Genomic DNA, 19,636 nt, shown 5'->3' with positions numbered 1-19,636 from the left:
GTTTTCGTTCCATATATGAGTGTAGTATGCGAGTCGGTTGTGATTGTATTTGTAGGCCTTGTATTGTTCCCTGTCATGTAAATAAATATATGTGAATATATCTGCTCGTTGATTGTCTTTGGCAATGTCATGATGCATACCAGGGTGTATATACATGTAGTTACACAGACACACGGAACCCAGTCGTAGGACCTGAGAACCATCCACTATACGAAAACTGTTACACTGGTGCCGTGACCAGGATTTCATCAGTGCTGGGAATATGAAGCTGCCCTATCGAGTTTCCTCCAGGGAGTGTTCATGAGTGGGGAAAGTATCATAAGAGAAGCAGAACGGATATTCCTGACATTTGAGAATTTACTAGCGAACTCTAGTTAAACAAATTTATGGATTAAAATGTGAAGTTTTGTTACAATTTCATTTCAAGTATAGCTTCAATATTACTCATTATATGTACTGGTGAATTGTGTGAATGAAATCGAGTACTAAATTTTAAATGGATATTTCCATTTATTTGAATCGAATACTAGCAGCCATAAAGTTATATAGGGTATAGGTATTATCTACTTTATGCACTGCTTAAATTGCTCTACATTTGGTTATCTTCTATTTCGGAAATGGAACTGGGTACTATGAGTTGTAGTATGCCATTATGTGGGGACTCTATATTATTCATTGTGAATCTATATAAGGAGTCTGTGTATATTTGAGGTGGATACTCTAGTGAGCTGGATTTGGGAGTTGTCATTTCTCTTCTATAGCGTCAGCAATCTTATAAGTGGTTGGTAAACCCAGAGGTTGACTACGGTTCCCTGCCGTAGTAAGTAGTTTTGTTAATTCACGTCTAGTTTGGCACTAGCAGGTTTTGGTAGCCTATATGTGTATCTAGCTTGGTAGGAGTTCTGGAGTATTTAGTTATCATTTTGTTTTGCTGTGGTGGCTTTAGTGGTTATCCCTGATAATCATACGTAATTACATGGAACGTCGATTGTTTATCTTATTTTTTTTCTTTAGGGGGGAGGAAGTTGAGATATATATGTTCATCTAATGGAGGGGTATAACACAGTTCAAATACTTGTTTCCTCATGGGTGTTTATTTTAGTGTATATATTTATATTTATCTAGGGACGATAGCTGTTGTAAGTTATGAGATCCTAGAGTTTATTTTTTTTGCAGTCACGAGTTTGTTAATGAAGTGGCTCATTGTTTACTTTTGTAGTTATTTTACGGTTGGATGTCTAGCAAATTAGTTTGATAGTGCATGTGGTTAAGGCTCACATCTACCTAATTTCTATCTTGATATTTTTCTTCAATCCTGCTAGTTAAAATGACCAAGTTTAGTATAGTGTGTATGCTTTTATTCATACCTATCTGTCCAATGTGGTCATTGGTCTTTTTCCAAGGGAGGGCGAGTGTAGCAGGATTGGTTTTGTTTGTATCTTAACCTCCGTGATCGTCTGTCGGCTTGGCGGCCATGCTGGGAAGTAGGAACTAGCGCCACCTAGTGTTGGTGACGTGGGGTTTTCCCCTAGTTATATTTGGTAACAGGGTACGTGTAGCTTAGCCGGTTCGGGTAGTTAGCTACGTATTACGCGTGTAGCACGGGAAAATACAGACTGGGGGTGGGGCTACTGGGCTATATATTCAGTTTCGCGGGGTTCTCGCCAGTGCTGGCTGAAGTTTGGACCACGGAACTGGTCAGACACTGAGACCCTGCGTGGCGCAACGTATTTCGGTAAGTCTAGTCTTAAATTGTTATTCGGCCTGGGTCGCTAAAATTATGTTTCGGCGTTAGGTTATATTTATCAGCGGTATCTGCTGATTCCCGGCTGAAGTTTAGATAGGAACTGACCGAGAATCACCTGATACCGGCATTTAGTTAGTCTCTTCTAAATTACCGTCGTCTACACTTCAATATATATTATGTCTCCGTCGTCTATGTCCAGTTATGTCCCTTTGTCCGTCGTCTATAGGCATATTAGGGAAACATTTGTAGTCTTGGTCGGGGGGGTTTTCGTTCCATATATGAGTGTAGTATGCGAGTCGGTTGTGATTGTATTTGTAGGCCTTGTATTGTTCCCTGTCATGTAAATAAATATATGTGAATATATCTGCTCGTTGATTGTCTTTGGCAATGTCATGATGCATACCGGGGTGTATATACATGTAGTTACACAGACACACGGAACCCAGTCGTAGGACCTGAGAACCATCCACTATACGAAAACTGTTACACCTGTTTAGATAGGTAATGTTACACATCCGTGTTGATTACCGCTCCGGTATGACAGCATGACGTCTCATGAGTACCGTGACGACTATCAGTGACGTCACACCAGGAATCACACACTTCAAAACAGAACTGCCGCTATATGGTAAGTTTTGTATGATTGTGTCTGAACTCTTCTCGAGAATGATGTTGTTTTTAACGCTTGGGTATTCAACTTTGCTTTTTTTAAACAGAATTCCCGGGTCTACTTTGTTAATTAGTACAATTAAAACAAACATAAAGTTACTATCTAAATTTCCATAACAACCTGTTTCGTCCGGAATCAAATTATAGCGACTCTACATCTAAATATTGATATAGCACTACGTGGCCAGTACAGCATACGGTCTGTGATATACTCCTGAGAAAAGCAACCCTTTTTCGAACAATACAACTCAAACACCAAAATTCATTTTGGAAGTAGCCTGTCCGACAGACGTGTTTGACTGACTTTTATTTTGCAGCATGTATTTAATGCATGTACGAAATAAATGTAATGTATACATTGACAAAAATATCAACTCTCTCTCATCTCGGCTTATTAAATCTAATCTAAGATCTATGCCATCTTCAATAAACATATATATACAGCATGTGCTTATGTAACGTCCAAGGTTAAAAACAGATATGAAACTCAATAAGCCAAAAACTCTGGAAAACCTTCTGACGTTTTACCCTTATTCTATCATTCGACCAATCCTATGATCTCTATGTATCAAGAACATGCCAAACTTTAACCTTTTACCCTTTTTAATAATGATAAAATAAAATAACTTATTTTCCTAAACGTTGTTCTATCTTGCGGGTCTCTGGCTAGAATGACTCTATCGCACCTGTATTCCCCTTTATCACGTGTTACCTTCACACAAATCTCGTGCACCTTGCCACTACTCATGAATATTCATACATGCTAATATCCATTTACGAAACTCCCAGACATATATTTCCTGCTATACTCCGTAACGCAGGAAAGTTACACACTCCGTGGTCCTCTGTGTCTCCCCATGACAGTACCTGTAGTAGCGAGAGACTGTTTAGCGATCGTCAATGTACAACGAACAGCTCATGTACATTGTTTAAAATAATGATCTGTGTTAAGGTATATGCTTTATATTATTAGAAAAATGTATTTTCGAAGATATTAAACTAAACTGACGTCAGGATTTGTCGTATAATCTCCTATACAACACATCTACTATTACATATCAAATGTCGGGTCCGTGTGATAGGGATAAAACACATTTTAAGGAAGACCTAAAATCCAAATGTCCGAGTCAATACTCACTGGCCGTGTACATGAAAATTGGAATGACAAGAGAAGTCCATTCAAAAAAAAACAACCCCACATTAGTTAAAAATTGGCAGTCCCAGAGTAGAAAAATTCAATTATATTTCTGTACCCCACCACTTTAGGTATTATAAATCCTCACTAGCGTATGATGTTGGAGATTGTTTGCACTATTGCGAAGATATTGACATTTTTTTTCTGTGTATCTACAGTAACATTTTAAAACACTGGTACATGTACATATATATATATTTACATTTGGATGGCAAAGCCATGATATAAACAAACTAAACAAATTTGCAGTCTATGAGAGTATAACTGACACCCAAAGCGTGACACCATTCTATGCATAACTGACACCCAAATCGTGCATTCAGGTGTTATTCATACGCGACCGGATGTATGGACGGGATCCCCCGGAACTACGTACGTGCAACCAATGTAAACAAATGGCATCTTATCATTGCTCATCATGCTATCGGATAGAGTACGAGACCAGAAAACAAATCTTAAAATGTAAAACGAAAATAAAGGTAAGAATGGTTAACAATCACGAAAATGGAAATAAAACAAGATTTAATAAACACATATGTCGACTGATATTTGTTCCGCCAGAGTGGAAAATCATTACACACCACATTGTTTGCGCGCCACCGCCATCCAGTGTTTGAATGACAAAAATTTTGAAACCCGACACATCATGTTTATGTCAAATCATAAGAACGAGGCTTCTCTCCGGTCGTACAATAGAACAGTTTCTTCTTCACAAAAGAAAGCATCAAGTGGTGCATTATCGTATCTAACGCATCCTAAACTTAAAACAGCCATGGTACCCGTCACAAGCAACGTTGTCGCTGAAGCTCGTCTAACTCCCTCGGCCACTGTCACTTCTCTCATTGGTCGTATCCCTGACACCGGTGCTGTTGTAGCTACTGTAAGCTGTAATGCTGTTTCCATGCAATCAAAGAACATGTTTACACCTGGTTTTTTGGCGAATTCCACTTTCTCCCACTGCACATTCAACTTTCATAGCTAAACTCTGTCAATGCTGTCAGCCGTTACATGCGCGTGGTGACGGGTGAAATTTCCATCCGCATAATTGTTCCGGATGGTAAATTTAAAAAAAAAAACGAAATCGTTAACAAACTGAATAATTCATCCGTATATTCTGAAATACTGACTACCAATATTATTCATATTGTTATTTAAATATCTGATGATGTTTTCATTATTTTTTTTATTATTTCCACGCACTATTTTTTATTTTTTTTTTGCCAATCAGCACGTGAATCACAATAGGCTGTTCGATTTGTTGACCTCTGACAATGGAAACGTCGGTAAAAGTAAGATTTTAAATTATAATGAAAATTAAAGTTGAAATCGAAAAGAAACTAATATAGAAAACGTAAATATAAGCATTAAACTGTCTTTTTATGGATTAAATGGTCTATATAGATGCCAGAGCTTTGCAGACAATCATTTCATAATGCGCTAGCGCGCGTTATGAAGATTGTCTGCAAATCTCTGGCATCTATATAGACCATATAATCCATAAAAAGACAGTTTAATGCTTAAGTAACCTGCCGGAACGTGATTGAAGTTGTAACTCATAAACTCCCCTCATATATACAGAGTACATGCTAGAGCGTACACGATGAAAATGAAAGTCGGTATGATTTGGTGGTTGCAGATGACTTCACTCCAACCTATCCATGTTTGTCAGATAGTGTACTTTTGGAATTTGAATTGAGTGTTCGCTCATGTCACGTGATGTGCATGATCTCCCTAGTTCCGGGCCGTTCTATACTCCGTGTCTGTCCCTCATCGATGGATGGGCTGTACGATATCATATACCGCACAATTATAGTATCGAGGGAGATCTACCGCACAATTATAGTATCGAGGGAGATCTACCGCACAATTATAGTATCGATGGAGATATACCGCACAATTATAGCATCGAGGGTGATCTACCGCACAATTATAGCATCGAGGGAGATCTACCGCACAATTATAGTATCGAGGGAGATCTACCGCACAATTAAAGTATCAAGGGAGATCTACCGCGTATCGAGGGTGATCTACCGCACAATTATTGTATCGAGGGTGATCTACCTACCTCTTTAATGTATCGAGAGATCTACCGTACCGGTATAAGGTATCGAGAGATCTACCGTACCGGTATAATGAATTGAGAGATCTATCATGCCGGTATAATTTAACAAGAGAGAACTACATAACCGGTATAATGTATCAAGTTATATCTACAGTACCGGTATAATTTATCAAAAAATCTACCGTACCGGTATTACGTATCAGGAGATCTACCGTACCGGTATTGTGTATCAGGAGATCTACCGTACCGGTATTACGTATCTGGAAATCTACCGTACCGGTATTATGTATCAGGAGATCTACCGTACCGGTATTACGTATCAGGAGATCTACCGTACCGGTATAATTTAACAAGAGAGAACTACAGTACCGGTATAATGTATCAAGATATATCTACAGTACCGGTATAATTTATCAAAAAAGCTACCGTACCGGTATTACGTATCAGGAGATCTACCGTACCGGTTTAATGTATCGAGAGAGGTCTACCGTACCGGTATTGTGTATCAGGAGATCTACCGTACCGGTATTATGTATCAGGAGATCTACCGTACCGGTATTACGTATCAGGAGATCTACCGTACCGGTATTACGTATCAGGAGATCTACCGTACCTGTATAATGTATCGAGAGAGATCTACCGAACCGGTATAATGTATCGAGAGAGATCTATCGAACCGGTATAATGCATCGAGAGAGATCTACCGTACCGGTATAATGTATCGAGAGAGATCTACCGTACCGGTATAATGTATCAGGAGATCTACCGTACCGGTATTATGTATCAGGAGATCTACCGTACCGGTATTACGTATCAGGAGATCTACCGTACCGGTATTATGTATCAGGAGATCTACCGTACCGGTATAATGTATCGAGAGAGATCTACCGTACCGGTATAATGTATCGAGAGATCTACCGTACCGGTATAATTTAACAAGAGATCTACCGTACCGGTATTACGTATCAGGAGATCTACCGTACCGGTATAGTTTAACAAGAGATCTACCGTACCGGTATAATGTATCAGGAGATCTACCGTACCGGTATTATGTATCGATATGATTTTTTTTTTAATTGGTTACTTCAGGTTAGTTCAGGATACATGTTTTAATAAATAAATAAATAAATAAATACACATGTACACTAATCACTGAAAAAAATGATTTTATATAATTAACGTTACTTTTAATGCCATTTTTTTTCTCTATGCAGGATTCATTTTACCTCACCACAGATTGTGACAAATATCTTATCTTAACTCACCAGAGATTGGCACCAATAATTCATTTTAACTCGCCACAGATTGTCACCAATATCTTATCTTAACTCACCAGAGATTGGCACCAATAATTCATTTTAACTCGCCGCAGATTGTCACCAGTATTTCATTTCAACTCTCCAGAGACCCGCTTTAATTTTAACTTCTTAGTCTCGGTGATTGATTATGCTCATTCTCACCTCATCTCCTTAAACGTGGCTGACTGATGAGTAACCATCTACATATACTGTATACGTATCAGTCCACACCAATACGAACCCACACATCATCAGTGAAAACAAATAAATATATTAATAATTAATGAAAATAACTTTTATCATTCCTATATCATTTGAGCACTTTATGTCGTTTTTCTTTTCATGTTTACTAATACAAAAACATATGCCAAAATGTAGGTGGAAAAAATATACAGGTATGCTGTCTTCAGTGTCCATAGGCCTATGCAATAGTTTGCAGCTTAATTACTCCTTTATTCATTAATAATAATATTTATTTAGGTAAAGCATACACAGTACAATAGTATCACATATATGTTATACAATATTTACATCATTTCCTTATTTTCTTGATTTCATAGTAGATAAAAATGATGAGTGATTCATGAATAGTATCACAAATATTGTTGAAATATCACAGTTGACATAAGTATCACGTTATATATTGCACATTATTTTTATGGAGTAAATTTGCTTTACCATGAAAGCCGATGTTCAGCTTATTTCCAATGGGGTCCTCGAGTAAAAGAATTTTAATCATTATAATTATTTATTTATCATATTAAAAATTTGTCAAAATGTATATCCATTAAAAGTGTAGGCATCAAAAACACTTTAAAAAAATCAATTTGATAAAAGTAGTGCAGGCCGACTTTTTCAAGGGTTGGGGATACCCCTACCAGCGAAATCTGCTCAACCTGCACACTGTGTACTCAATCACAGATATCATGGTGGCAAATTAAAATTATTAGATGTTACATAAAACATAACTATAATATTTCAACCGTATGCCTGATGTATACATAAAAAGGTGTTCAAGTCGCAAGTTCAAGTTCACGTAATGGATCAAACCTGGCTGACTTGAACAAAATCTATTTTCTGTTTGATTGAAAAAATCCGTCTTTTACACTCATCGCCGCATGACATACCGCATCCGAGTCTGTTATTTAGACACAACCATGGCCGCTCTAAAACTGAGTACCCTGGAGGACCACATGAGTTTACAGGGTAAATACCGAATATTGGTTTATATTTGAGCATTGATGTTCATTTGAAATTCATGCTTGTGTGTTTTGTAATCGATTGGTAATTACATTGATTCATACGGCGGTATATTTTCAAGCATCCTTTGTTTATCGATTAGGTATATTTCGTATTGGGGAGCGTGCGTTATCTTCCAACTATCCCTAACGGTACCGATAACGATTTCGGACAAGTTCTGCTAAAGTATTCCCTAAAAATTGCCTTTATATAACCGAAAATGATGTAAACCTGACTTTAGGTGTGAGATATACTTGAAGGATTTTGTTTTGTACAGACTTTGTTTAAACTTTTTGATCGAAGTTAGCGAAGAATTATGACAATGATTTCTCCCTACTGTAACTCGTGTCCATTGTCGTGCTCATTTTATTGTGCATACATAGGGTACTAATCATGCATACTGACGTAATGACATGTTAATGACATGCACACATAACTGTCAAATTAATGTGCACGTGTATAATGCACGACACACACCACCAATTGATTACTTCGTTTTGTACATTGTCTAGACAGTACGGACGAAGGGAGACAACCCGTAGCAAAAAAATACCATGGGGACCCATTAGGGGTACCTAATTCACTGTTCGGCACCATATGTAGCCGGGTTCAATGCTACATGAAAACATCACAGATCCGATTCTCGGTTCAATCCCTTTATTCGAAGGGAACAACAGAAGAAGACCCCTATCACTCTGACAGGGGTCTTTAGACACATACAGCGACAAATAGTTTTCTGCTACATATTATGTTTTTTTCAACAAGTCCTGTTTCAAATCTGTCGTTAGCATTGTAATCAAAATCTATATTAGAGGTCTGTATAGTTCGCTGTCCAGTGCGCGAGTGACGGTGCGAGATACGTACAGGTACACGTACGAACATGCAATCACGTGACAAGGACAACACATAACACAGGTAACAAATAGCTAAGACACGTGGACAAGACAAACCGGTTGGACGAGTACAAGAACAGGTATATAAAAACAACAAACGTTGCACATACGTTGTGCATATAACATAATGATATATAATATATGTCAATGAAACATTCAAAACAACACTGCCACATACTCCCTCATCAAAAGAAATGACGTCCTCGTCAGTTTTCCCTCCTAGTTAAAAGGGATACGATAGCATCAGCTATCTGTGGTGACAGATCTAAAAATTCTCGTGACTTACCAAGCGCCATGAGATACCTGATCTTACGCTGCCAATCAGGCTCCTGGCCCGACATTACAAAGTCTCCAGAGGCAAGCCACTGAGGTGGCCGTCTAATACGCTGCGACCTCCTCAACGTCAGCTCTGCCTCGGGTTCATGAGGTTGCTCACCCTCCACGTCTGGGGGCGGATCGTCATCCACAACCTCATCGATCCAGTCAGCTATATCCGGAACGTCATCCTGCTGCACTGGAACATCCGGTTCTAACTCCGCTTCCGGTGTAAAGATATGGAGAACCACCGATGAAGTATTGCTTGGATCTTCAGGTTCCACCTCCATAGCTTCATTAGTCTTTTGTTCTGGTTGGAGCTTTCTTTTGCGTGGTGCAGGTTTTGGCCTTTTACATATAGGTGTGTCACTTTTACTCTCAGACGTTAGTAAATATCCAACGGGAAGCAAATGATTCCTGTACATCATCCTCTTCCGTCCAGTACCATCCTCCTGTTGGATAATGTACACCGGAATGTCGGCGTTGGGTTGACTCTCTACAATATATATTTCCTTTTCCCATGGATCTGCAATCTTGTGGCGGCCCTTAAATGCCAACACTTTTACAAGTACCCTATCCCCTGGCTCCAACGTAGCACCTCGGACTTTAACGTCGTAGCCCCGTTTTTGTTTCCCCTGTGCCTGGTTAACACTTGACGAAGCCAAATGATAGGCTTGCTTCAAACGTTGTCGTAACTCCTCCACATACGTAGCGTACGAAGGTTCATCAGAGTTTTCCTCTTGATCATTAACGCTGAATGCGATATCGACTGGCAGCCTCGGGTGTCGTCCGAACATCAAGTAGTACGGTGAATATCCTGTAGTTTCGTGCCTTGTGCAGTTATATGCATTTGTGAAAGGTCCAATATAAGCTTTCCAGTTTCCCTTCTGATCCAGATCCAAAGTTCGAAGCATGTCTAGTAAAGTTCTGTTGAAACGCTCACACATACTATTGCCTTGTGGATGGTACGGGGTTGTTCTTGACTTCTCTATTCCTAACAGTAAGCATAATTCCTTGATAAGGTCTCCCTCGAAATTAGCGCCTTGGTCGGAGTGTATCCGTTTTGGCATTCCGTAGTGGACAAAGAAGTTGTTGTAGAGAACATCTGCCGTGGTGTGAGCTGACATGTTCCGAGTTGGTATCGCTTGCGCATATCTAGTGAAATGGTCGGTTATCACTAAGAGATATTGGTAGTTTCCCTTTGCTGGCTCCAACGTCAGGAAATCAATACAGACAAGCTCCATTGGCTGCGATGTTTGTATGGTGACCAGTGGAGCGCGGGCTCTGGCTGGCGTCTTTGCTCTGGTACAACGGTCACACAGCCTGACCCACTCCTCCGCGTCTTTGCACATTCCTGGCCAATAAAACCTATCCTGAATGCTTGACGTTGTTCTATCACGCCCAGGGCATAGCTGTATTCGAACAGTGAAGATCAGTCTCCATCGTGATTGGACTCTATTTTAGTTTCTCCAAATGAACATCAAGTTTATGATATTAATATTATTTTCTAAACAGCTATATTTTTTTGTACTTATATCATTTACATTTCTCAAATATTTGAACTCCAAAATTAACACCAGAAACAAGACTATGATTTATTCAAAGCTGTTAGTACCTAGTTATTGCAATCAAAATGTTATAATTAATGAAGAAAGATAACGCATCAAATGTTTTAAATGGACTGCTGACCGAATATATTGAACAAATAAAAAGACTTTTAAGACAGTAATTATGATAATTAAATCCCATGTCAAGGATCCTTTTATCATTATAGATCAAGAGGTAACTGCACGCCGTGGTAGAATCAACTTTGACCAGTTCCACCAACCATTTGATCCTGGTGATGGAGGAATGTCGCCCATGGAGGAGGACTATCTAGATAAGATGCTCCTGGATAGTGGCCAAGCTCATGCAGACTTATGGGAGGGGGAGCATGACTTCATAGCACACAATAATGACCGGTGTGTAGAGTTGTACAATATTGTTATCAATTTATCATGCATGTATATTCAGTATCAAACACAGAATTTGTCCTTTGTACACTCTCACATACACGATTGGTCAGAGTATTAATTAAACATCTTATTTGCCATATTATGACTTAAATATCAACATCATTGTTATGGTGGCTGTGAACGTATGTTTTAAACAATCAGATTACAAGTAGACATTAACAATATTACGTAGGAAGTCTTTATCGCCAGGTGGTTGTGAATATCAACAATATTAAGGAGGTAGTCTTTAAAGACATGTAGGTTGTTGCCTTACAGAATTTTGATTTATATTTCTTTGATGCTTTAAATACATACATTATTGTAGTGATGAGAATGTTTGTATAATTACCCCATGTCTGCCAGTAGTGATGATGTGTCGGAGGGGTCGAGTGATGGAGAAGAGGAGATGGGACTATCATGGCAGGATGACAAGGTTACAGATAAAGGGGCCAAGGCCCTTGGTTCACTCCCTTTTGAGCCTTCAACACCACCTGGAATACAGATGCGAATGCTTACAAGGTAATAATTTCTTATCAACATTATTCTCCATTTTCCTTAGATAATAATTACTAAGGGCACTGTTAGTCTCCATGGTAACAGGACTACTCCTCTATGGTGACAGCTAGCTATAGACAATACTCTCCATTGGTGGTGACAGGAATACTCCATGGTAACAGGAATACTCTCCATGGTGACTAGAATACTCTCCATGGTGACAGGAAAACTCTCCATGGTAACAGGACTACTCCTCTATGGTGACAGCTAGCTATAGACAATACTCTCCATTGGTGGTGACAGGAATACTCCATGGTAACAGGAATACTCTCCATGGTGACAGAAATAATATCCATGGTGACAGGAAATCTCTCCATGGTAACAGGAATACTCCTCTGTGGTGACAATAATACTCTCCATTGGTAGTGACGTCGACAGGAATACTCTCCATTGGTGGTGACAGGAATACTCTCCATGATGACAGGAATACTCTCCATGATGACAGGAAAACTCTCCATGGTGACAGGAATACTCTCCATTGGTGGTGACAGGAATACACTCCATTGGTGGTGACAGGAATACACTCCATTGGTGGTGACAGGAATACTCTCCACTGGTGGTGACAGGAATACTCTCCATGATGACAAGAATACTCTCCAATATCCATGGTAACAGGAATACACTCCATTGGTGGTGACAGGAATACACTCCATTGGTGGTGACAGGAATACTCTCCATGATGACAGGAAAACTCTCCATGGTGACAGGAATACACTCCATTGGTGGTGACAGGAATACACTCCATTGGTGGTGACAGGAATACACTCCATTGGTGGTGACAGGAATACTCTCCATGATGACAAGAATACTCTCCAATATCCATGGTAACAGGAATACTCTCCAATCTTCATGGTGACAGGAATTAATAATCTCCATGATTACAAGAATACTTGCAATCCAATCATTGGTTAAATTAAGTTTCATGCATTTTTGTCTTACACATTGTTGTGTAATATCATTTAAAACAAACAGTATTTTTCTGAAGATTTATCTTAGATTTTATGTGTTTCACATTGGTTAATGCATGATTCAGCAAACTAAAATGAAGTAATATTAATATTTTATGTAATTCTGATACTGAAGTGAAACCTCAATGTAATAAAGCCACATTGATTCCAAGCAAAATTTTGTGAATGTATCGGGCAGCAGTGAACTAATACATTACAATGTACTTGGACAATTCTAAAAAGAAATTAATTCATGAATTTTGACCAAAGAATAAGTGCTTTAATGTAACAAATCAGTTTGTTTTGTTTGTTTTGTCATTTGTTTTACCATCAGTATTTTATTCTGTACCTATAAAATGTTCAAAAGAATTTACTAGACTCGATACCATGTTAGGTGGATTCATCTATCTATAACTAAGTTGTTGTGTTTTTACCTACAGGTTTGTTCGACAGACAGCTAAGACTCCCATACATTTCTTCTCCTTTTTCCTGTCCTTCGACCTAGTAGCCTCCATTTGTAATGCTACCAATGCCTATGCTGAGATGGTCATTAAGAAGGGTCAGTTCCAGTGTTATGCCACTCAGGTCCAGCAGAAGGATGTCTGGTCAAAGGTCACTACCATGGAGATGTACAAGTAGGTGAACTAGGCGTGTATATTGACTTTAAACTATTTCTCTGAAATCTGAAGGGTCAAAACATATGTCAAATAGTCATGTTCCTTCAAACCTAAGAGTCCAATCAGAGATTGGGGAGTCAGAAACATTCTCTCAGTGATCTCCTGAATGCCTGCTTACAAACTATTCTCAATGTTTACTGGTGTTGTTTTCATCAACATGTTTTACTTCATGTGTCATGTGAAAAGATATTGATTTTGTTGCAGTCAGTTTTTGTGAGATCCATACACTGGGTATCAATATATGTTTATTAGTTATACCTAGTCTATTATTACTTGAAATCCCAAGCTGTGTTGCTTTATTTTTCCAACAGTTGAAACCGGGGGTGACTAATAGAATCTTTCACTCCTTTTGGTGTGAGATAGGGGGATCGATCTCAACTCGAGGGGGGAGATTGTTAAGTTCCCAAACATTTGCCTCGTGTTTGGGAACTTAACAATCTCCCCTGCAGGTTTAGATCCCCCTATCTCATCCCAAAAAGGAGTGAATGATTGTTTTTCTCTTACCCTGTTTTCCAAGCAAAGTGTGAACCAAATCCAAACGTTTGTAAACTAACACGTGGACAACAGATGACTATTGTGATGAGGCTGTAGGAGACACTGTAACCTTACAATGTTGATTTCATACAAAATATAGTTCAGATAGGCTCGTCAAAAAGAACACCAAACACTCCGTTAATTCTGATAGTTAATACTCATATTAATTTCTTTGTGAATGAAGCAGACATATTTATGTGTGTGACCCTGTGAAAATAGTTGGGTCAAGGTCACTGTTACTATTTTTAGCGGGGGCCAATTGGGAGATGTATTGCTGTAGCAATACCCATCATGCTTGTTTTATCATACATATTATTTAATGGTTTAGATTTTATTTTGCTAGTTAACTGAATATATCCACAGTGAAAGATGTAATGTTGACAAAAAGGAAATGAAGTAAAAACAGCATTTTTGAACACCTGTCAAAATTTGATGAGATATCTGTTCATCCTGTGAAATCATTTGCTTGTCTGGAAATCTTTTCTCTTACACATAGTTTTCAACATATTTAATCTCTTATATGTTTTGATATCTCTGTTTTGATCCAGCAATTTTTGAAAGGGTTACTTCCCTTTGTTTATTTCAGTCTGGAGATATCATTGATCATGGTTTTTGACCAATCTCTCTGATTATTCCTATGAGTATTGCTTTGTGAAACTTGGTAGGATTTCTCACAATGTTCTGTTTTTATTAAAGAAAACATGTACACTTTTGAATGATTTTACAGATTCATCGGTATCCTCGATTGATTTTACAGGTTCATTGGTATCCTCATGTATATGTCACTCAACAAACTACCGAATCTGGAGTGCTACTGGTCTGAAATGGATGACCCTGTGTTCGGTCCAACAAGTGAACTGGTCAGGGAGAATATGTCCAAACATCGCTTCATGTCCCTGCTTGCATTTCTCCATGTTGCACCACCAGGAAACATTAAAAAAGGCAAGTATTGGTATATTTCTGTAAAGTTTATCAAAATAAATCTGTTCTCCAGAATTCATAAAACAACAAGATTTGGATACTTTCAGTTAATTTTGTTAATACAATATAATCATATTAAAATTGACTGGGTACAGAGGGGCCAATATTGTACATTAAAAGTAATATTTAGTCAACTAACAAATTTCAACATTTAAAACAAAATGACTTACAATCATTCTGTATTGACTGTTGAAATGATCATCACAAGATAGCCATGGTAACAATATATTTCTCTTTGATATCGACTGCTAAAGGATGTTTAAGTATTCTCTACTGTGGCCCTTACAATCTATTTCACCCTCAGACTTATTCAGTTTAAAACTTTAGAGATACTGAAAACAATTATACAGTGTTACTCCCTGTTCTACAAAGTCTTGACAATTAAAAATCAGATCATATTTTAATTTGTAACAACATAACATACATTTTCTGTATAACATTACCATGTGGTCATATCAGCAGGTGACCCAACACCTTTTCACTTCCAATTAGGACTTTTAACCACCGTTTTGTTCATGAAAGGTTACCATGTGACCACAATATAAAATGTTTTGATGGTAACCCTGTTTTGACTGAATGTCTAGTCTGGCAACCTCTTAAAATATATGTCTTTAATAAAATATTGATTGGAGTAACAGGGTATACAGGAACAAGTCATCCTTCAGTATATTTTAAGAACTTGTTACATTAAGCACTGTTTATTAAAACCTCAGGGTATTTTATGTACATCAATTATTGCCTTCTGATCAAAACAAAATGCAACACTATTTATTCTCGTTTCTATTCATCATATTAATGTGATTGATACACTGTTATATTGTATTGACGTTATGAATATCAATTAACATTACAGAAGAGAAGATCAGTTATGTTAGGCCTCTGCTGAAGCACATGAAGACTGTTTCCCACACATTGTACTTTCCCTATCGAGAACTATCCATAAAGGACCGGATGCTGGAGACCAAGAAGAGGCTAGGAAATCTAGAAAATGAACCACACAGATATGGATGCAAACTTTTCGGTCTTGTTTGTGCAGTCACAGGATATACATATGAACTCTTGTTGTATGTCGAGAAAGCCGATTATAAATGGGCTAATCATCCTGAGGGAATTCCGTATTCTATAGTACACACCCTAACAGCTGACTTCCAGAACCAAGGGTACCAGTTGTTTCTGGAAGGTTATTTCATGTCTAAGACTTTACTAAGGGATCTGTTCAGCAGCTCCATCTTTACGACCAGTACCTTGAAGGCTGGAAGCCCAGTGGTGCCAAGCTCTCTACGCGATTGGCAGGAATGGGATGAAGCAGCTAAAAAGGGAGACTTTCGATGGCAGCGAGAGATGGACAGTTACTATGTAGTTGTACAACACAAGGATACCAGCACTAAATCATATCTATCCACATTACACATGGGGTCAGCAGTGGACTCCAAAACACACATACCCAAACTGGTGGTGGATTTCAAACAGGGCTCAGATGGATTCAATCGCAGCATCAACAACATGCATAATTACCCATTCAAGATCGGGGACGAGACACTTCACTGGTGGAAGTGCGTGTTCATGCACTGTATTGATATGATGGTGATGAATTCCTATATCATTTACACTGAGTATGTGGACAGATTTCCAGCTGAATTTGCAACTCCATGCAATGAGCTGGATTTTAGGAAGGCTCTTGTCAAGTCTCTGTTGGTACAGAAGAGGCGTGGCATGGACCTGTCCCCCTGTCGGGACTGTATGCCAGAGATGGTGGTGACACGCCGTGACTGTGCTGTCTGTAACGCCCAGGCAAGACTTGAAGGCAATTCCTGCCCTAGTACAAAGACCAGCTTCATTTGTAAGCACTGCTGTGTGCCTCTCTGCATTTACAAAGACAGAAACTGTTTTGCAAAATGGCACATGCCCGACGGTAAAAACATCAGGGAATGGGTGAGGGCATATGGACGGAAGAGGAAACATTCCGACTAAAGAACAAATATATCCTTTCTACTTAAATGTTAAACGTAAACAAAACAACGAACAGCTTTCATGTGTTAAAAGTTTCAGAATTATTGAATCTAATTCATTTGTACTCAATAATAATCTAGAAAACTTACTTCCTTGATTTCAATTCCTCAGCCATTAATTAGCAATTTAATTTAGAGTCACATTTGGTCTCACCTGCACAAAGTGCGATTGCAAGTGATCAGCTGACTCTTTGGTGCAGTGTTGGGTCTGCTGGAAAACCTGACTTCAATATATTCTAAGAATTTAAATTGACTGTAAAGGATGATAATGCTCAGAACTACAAATATTCCATATAGGTGCTAAAACCAGATTGTGTGCTTCTCATTGCTGTATTTGATCAATACACTGTTGTCGTTTTCTTGACAAAAGTTTCATTTTTAAAGTGTTTTGATGACTTATTGTGTTAGAAAGAAATCATTAGTGAAAAAGTATACATTTTTGTAGTTGATATTGAAATAAGAAATAAAGATATGCATATTTCCTTAATTTTTACCAAAAAAGGAAATATTGCATCTGCCATATTGGCCTCCATTTTCCATTAATTACCTGCCCCTTTTGTAATTTGCCTAATAGTTGTCCATGATCCTGTTGGAGTTCTCTCCCCATTTTGACGGTTAAATACAGTGTTCTCTTAGACTATTGACAAGTGTTTTAGAGGAAAGAATGTGCTGAGAGGTTATCATGTATATCCAAAGAAAGATTACCAGCTTACGGCATCGCCAGTTCTCAAGCCATGACGTCATACATAAGATATTGTTTCTTGTCTGTTCCAATAGGAATAGGTAGGAAAATAGTTATCGAGATAACGTTAAACTTTGCATCCCGGCAAAGCAATATCATGTTCAAATGTATTTTTGTTTTTGTTTATCATGGATCTTTTGTTTATCTATTTTATCAATGAATGGCAAATGATTTCTGCAAATCACATGACACCCATGTACATTTGATATATTTTTTTAAAGGAATTCCCAGGTACATACTTAATTATGCCTTTTTCTGTGACATTTATATCAACACTGTCATTATCACCTTATTTTGTACAGAATTTGATTTTTTTTCTTTTTTTAAATACATCATCATCATCATCATCATCCATCATCATCATCATCATCCATCATCATCATCATCCATCATCATCCATCATCATCATCCGTCATCATCCATCATCATCATCCAATCAATATCTAATGAGATAGGACATTTCTTAGTTTAGCTGATCTCATGTTTTGCTATATAATCTTGACGTGTGTGTTAATTATGTCCATGACAATATGATTATTTGTTAAATGTTATCACTTACTTTGTAAGTGTTGACATCGTTTTGATCAGAATTTATTATCCGTTATATATATATAAAGTACTTGCCTTTTCTAGAATACATGCAAGTATGCCTTGTTTATATGAAATAATAAAGCTTGACAGATTATGTTTTTTCTTACTTGATAGGAATTTTCATTTATTTTCTTTTATAAATTGTTGATACTTTTACAGCTGTATATGAAATTTACCATGAATGATAATATACTTTCCACAGCAATTTGTGTTGACTCATGCATTTATTGTGAATTTTTCACTAGTCCTTTTGACAGTGCAAGGTTCATAATTTGCATAGTTAATGCTAGCTTCCAGTACATAGGGTTGCAACTTACATTTATATATTTCAGTTTGGATGAGTTAGATTTAACTTGCAGATTTAACTGTGTTATACATACTTTGATTTTTTTTTATTTTATGCATAATTACTAGTCCAGAGCAACTGAGTGGAATTGACAAAGTTTTGTGAGGAGTATTATTCAATTTGGTTGTTTATGGGAATTCAGTGTAAGTGAAGGGTGTGGTCTCTCTGGCAGTGAAATACTCTAAGAATATATGTCTTAAGTACGTATCTCATAGGTCCTTAAATTTGGGCCCAGTTAAAATAAAAAATATAAAACCCAGACAGAAAAAAACGAAGGTTTTGTTGTTGTATTTACGGGGACTTCTGTAACAGTCCCCATTCAATTAGAACTTGTTTGTTTGTAAATGTATATTCAAACAGATCTTTTGTATTGAATTGATTTTATGGAATTTGTTTTCGATTTGCATAAATATGTACAAATTACATGTAGAGTATATTCCTATAAGAACATGATATATAAGATACAATATTTCAATTTCTATCGCATAACACAGGACTATGATGTACTTTTTTAATCACAGGGATGTGACACAAATCCACAACCCTACCATCCATATATACATTCATGTACACAACCCTACCATCCATTAATACATTCATGTACACAACCCTACCATCCATTAATACATCCATGTACACATCCCTACCATCCATTAATACATTCATGTACACAACCCTACCATCCATTAATACATTCATGTACACAACCCTACCATCCATATATACATTCATGAACACAACCCTACCATCCATATATACATTCATGTACACAACCCTACCATCCATTAATACATTCATGTACACAACCCTACCATCCATTAATACATTCATGTACACAACCC

At 37.7% G+C, this 19,636-nt stretch overlaps 1 protein-coding gene across 2 annotated transcripts; it reads left to right on the top strand.

Annotated features, from left to right (window-relative positions):
- Window positions 1–8,127: 8,127 nt before the first annotated feature.
- Window positions 8,128–19,042, top strand: LOC117336133 (piggyBac transposable element-derived protein 4-like). Of its 2 annotated transcripts, none has more exons than XM_033896517.1 (6): window positions 8,128–8,177; window positions 11,193–11,379; window positions 11,779–11,931; window positions 13,355–13,549; window positions 14,883–15,067; window positions 15,960–19,042. In XM_033896517.1, the coding sequence occupies exons 1-6, from the start codon at window positions 8,129–8,131 to the stop codon at window positions 17,075–17,077; spliced, it is 1,887 nt and encodes a 628-aa protein (XP_033752408.1). In that variant the 5' UTR covers window position 8,128; the 3' UTR covers window positions 17,078–19,042. The 2 variants fall into 2 exon arrangements, with proteins under 2 accessions (XP_033752408.1, XP_033752407.1); XM_033896516.1 differs by having other exon boundaries at window positions 11,776–11,931.
- Window positions 19,043–19,636: the final 594 nt, after the last annotated feature.

The sequence above is a fragment of the Pecten maximus genome, chromosome 10 (assembly GCF_902652985.1).
Source record: "Pecten maximus chromosome 10, xPecMax1.1, whole genome shotgun sequence".
In the NCBI taxonomy this organism is placed as follows: Eukaryota; Metazoa; Mollusca; class Bivalvia; order Pectinida; family Pectinidae; genus Pecten; species Pecten maximus.
This window is presented reverse-complemented; position numbering and strand designations above follow the sequence as displayed.

What these genes read in the sequence shown, in the direction of transcription:
- LOC117336133 (XM_033896516.1), top strand. Translation starts at nt 8,129, where the DNA reads ATGGCCGCTCTAAAACTGAGTACCCTGGAGGACCACATGAGTTTACAG. An exon ending in ATAGCACACAATAATGACCG is followed by an intron (nt 11,380 to 11,775) that starts GTGTGTAGAGTT and finishes CATGTCTGCCAG; the next exon opens with TAGTGATGATGTGTCGGAGG. An exon ending in CAGATGCGAATGCTTACAAG is followed by an intron (nt 11,932 to 13,354) that starts GTAATAATTTCT and finishes TTTTACCTACAG; the next exon opens with GTTTGTTCGACAGACAGCTA.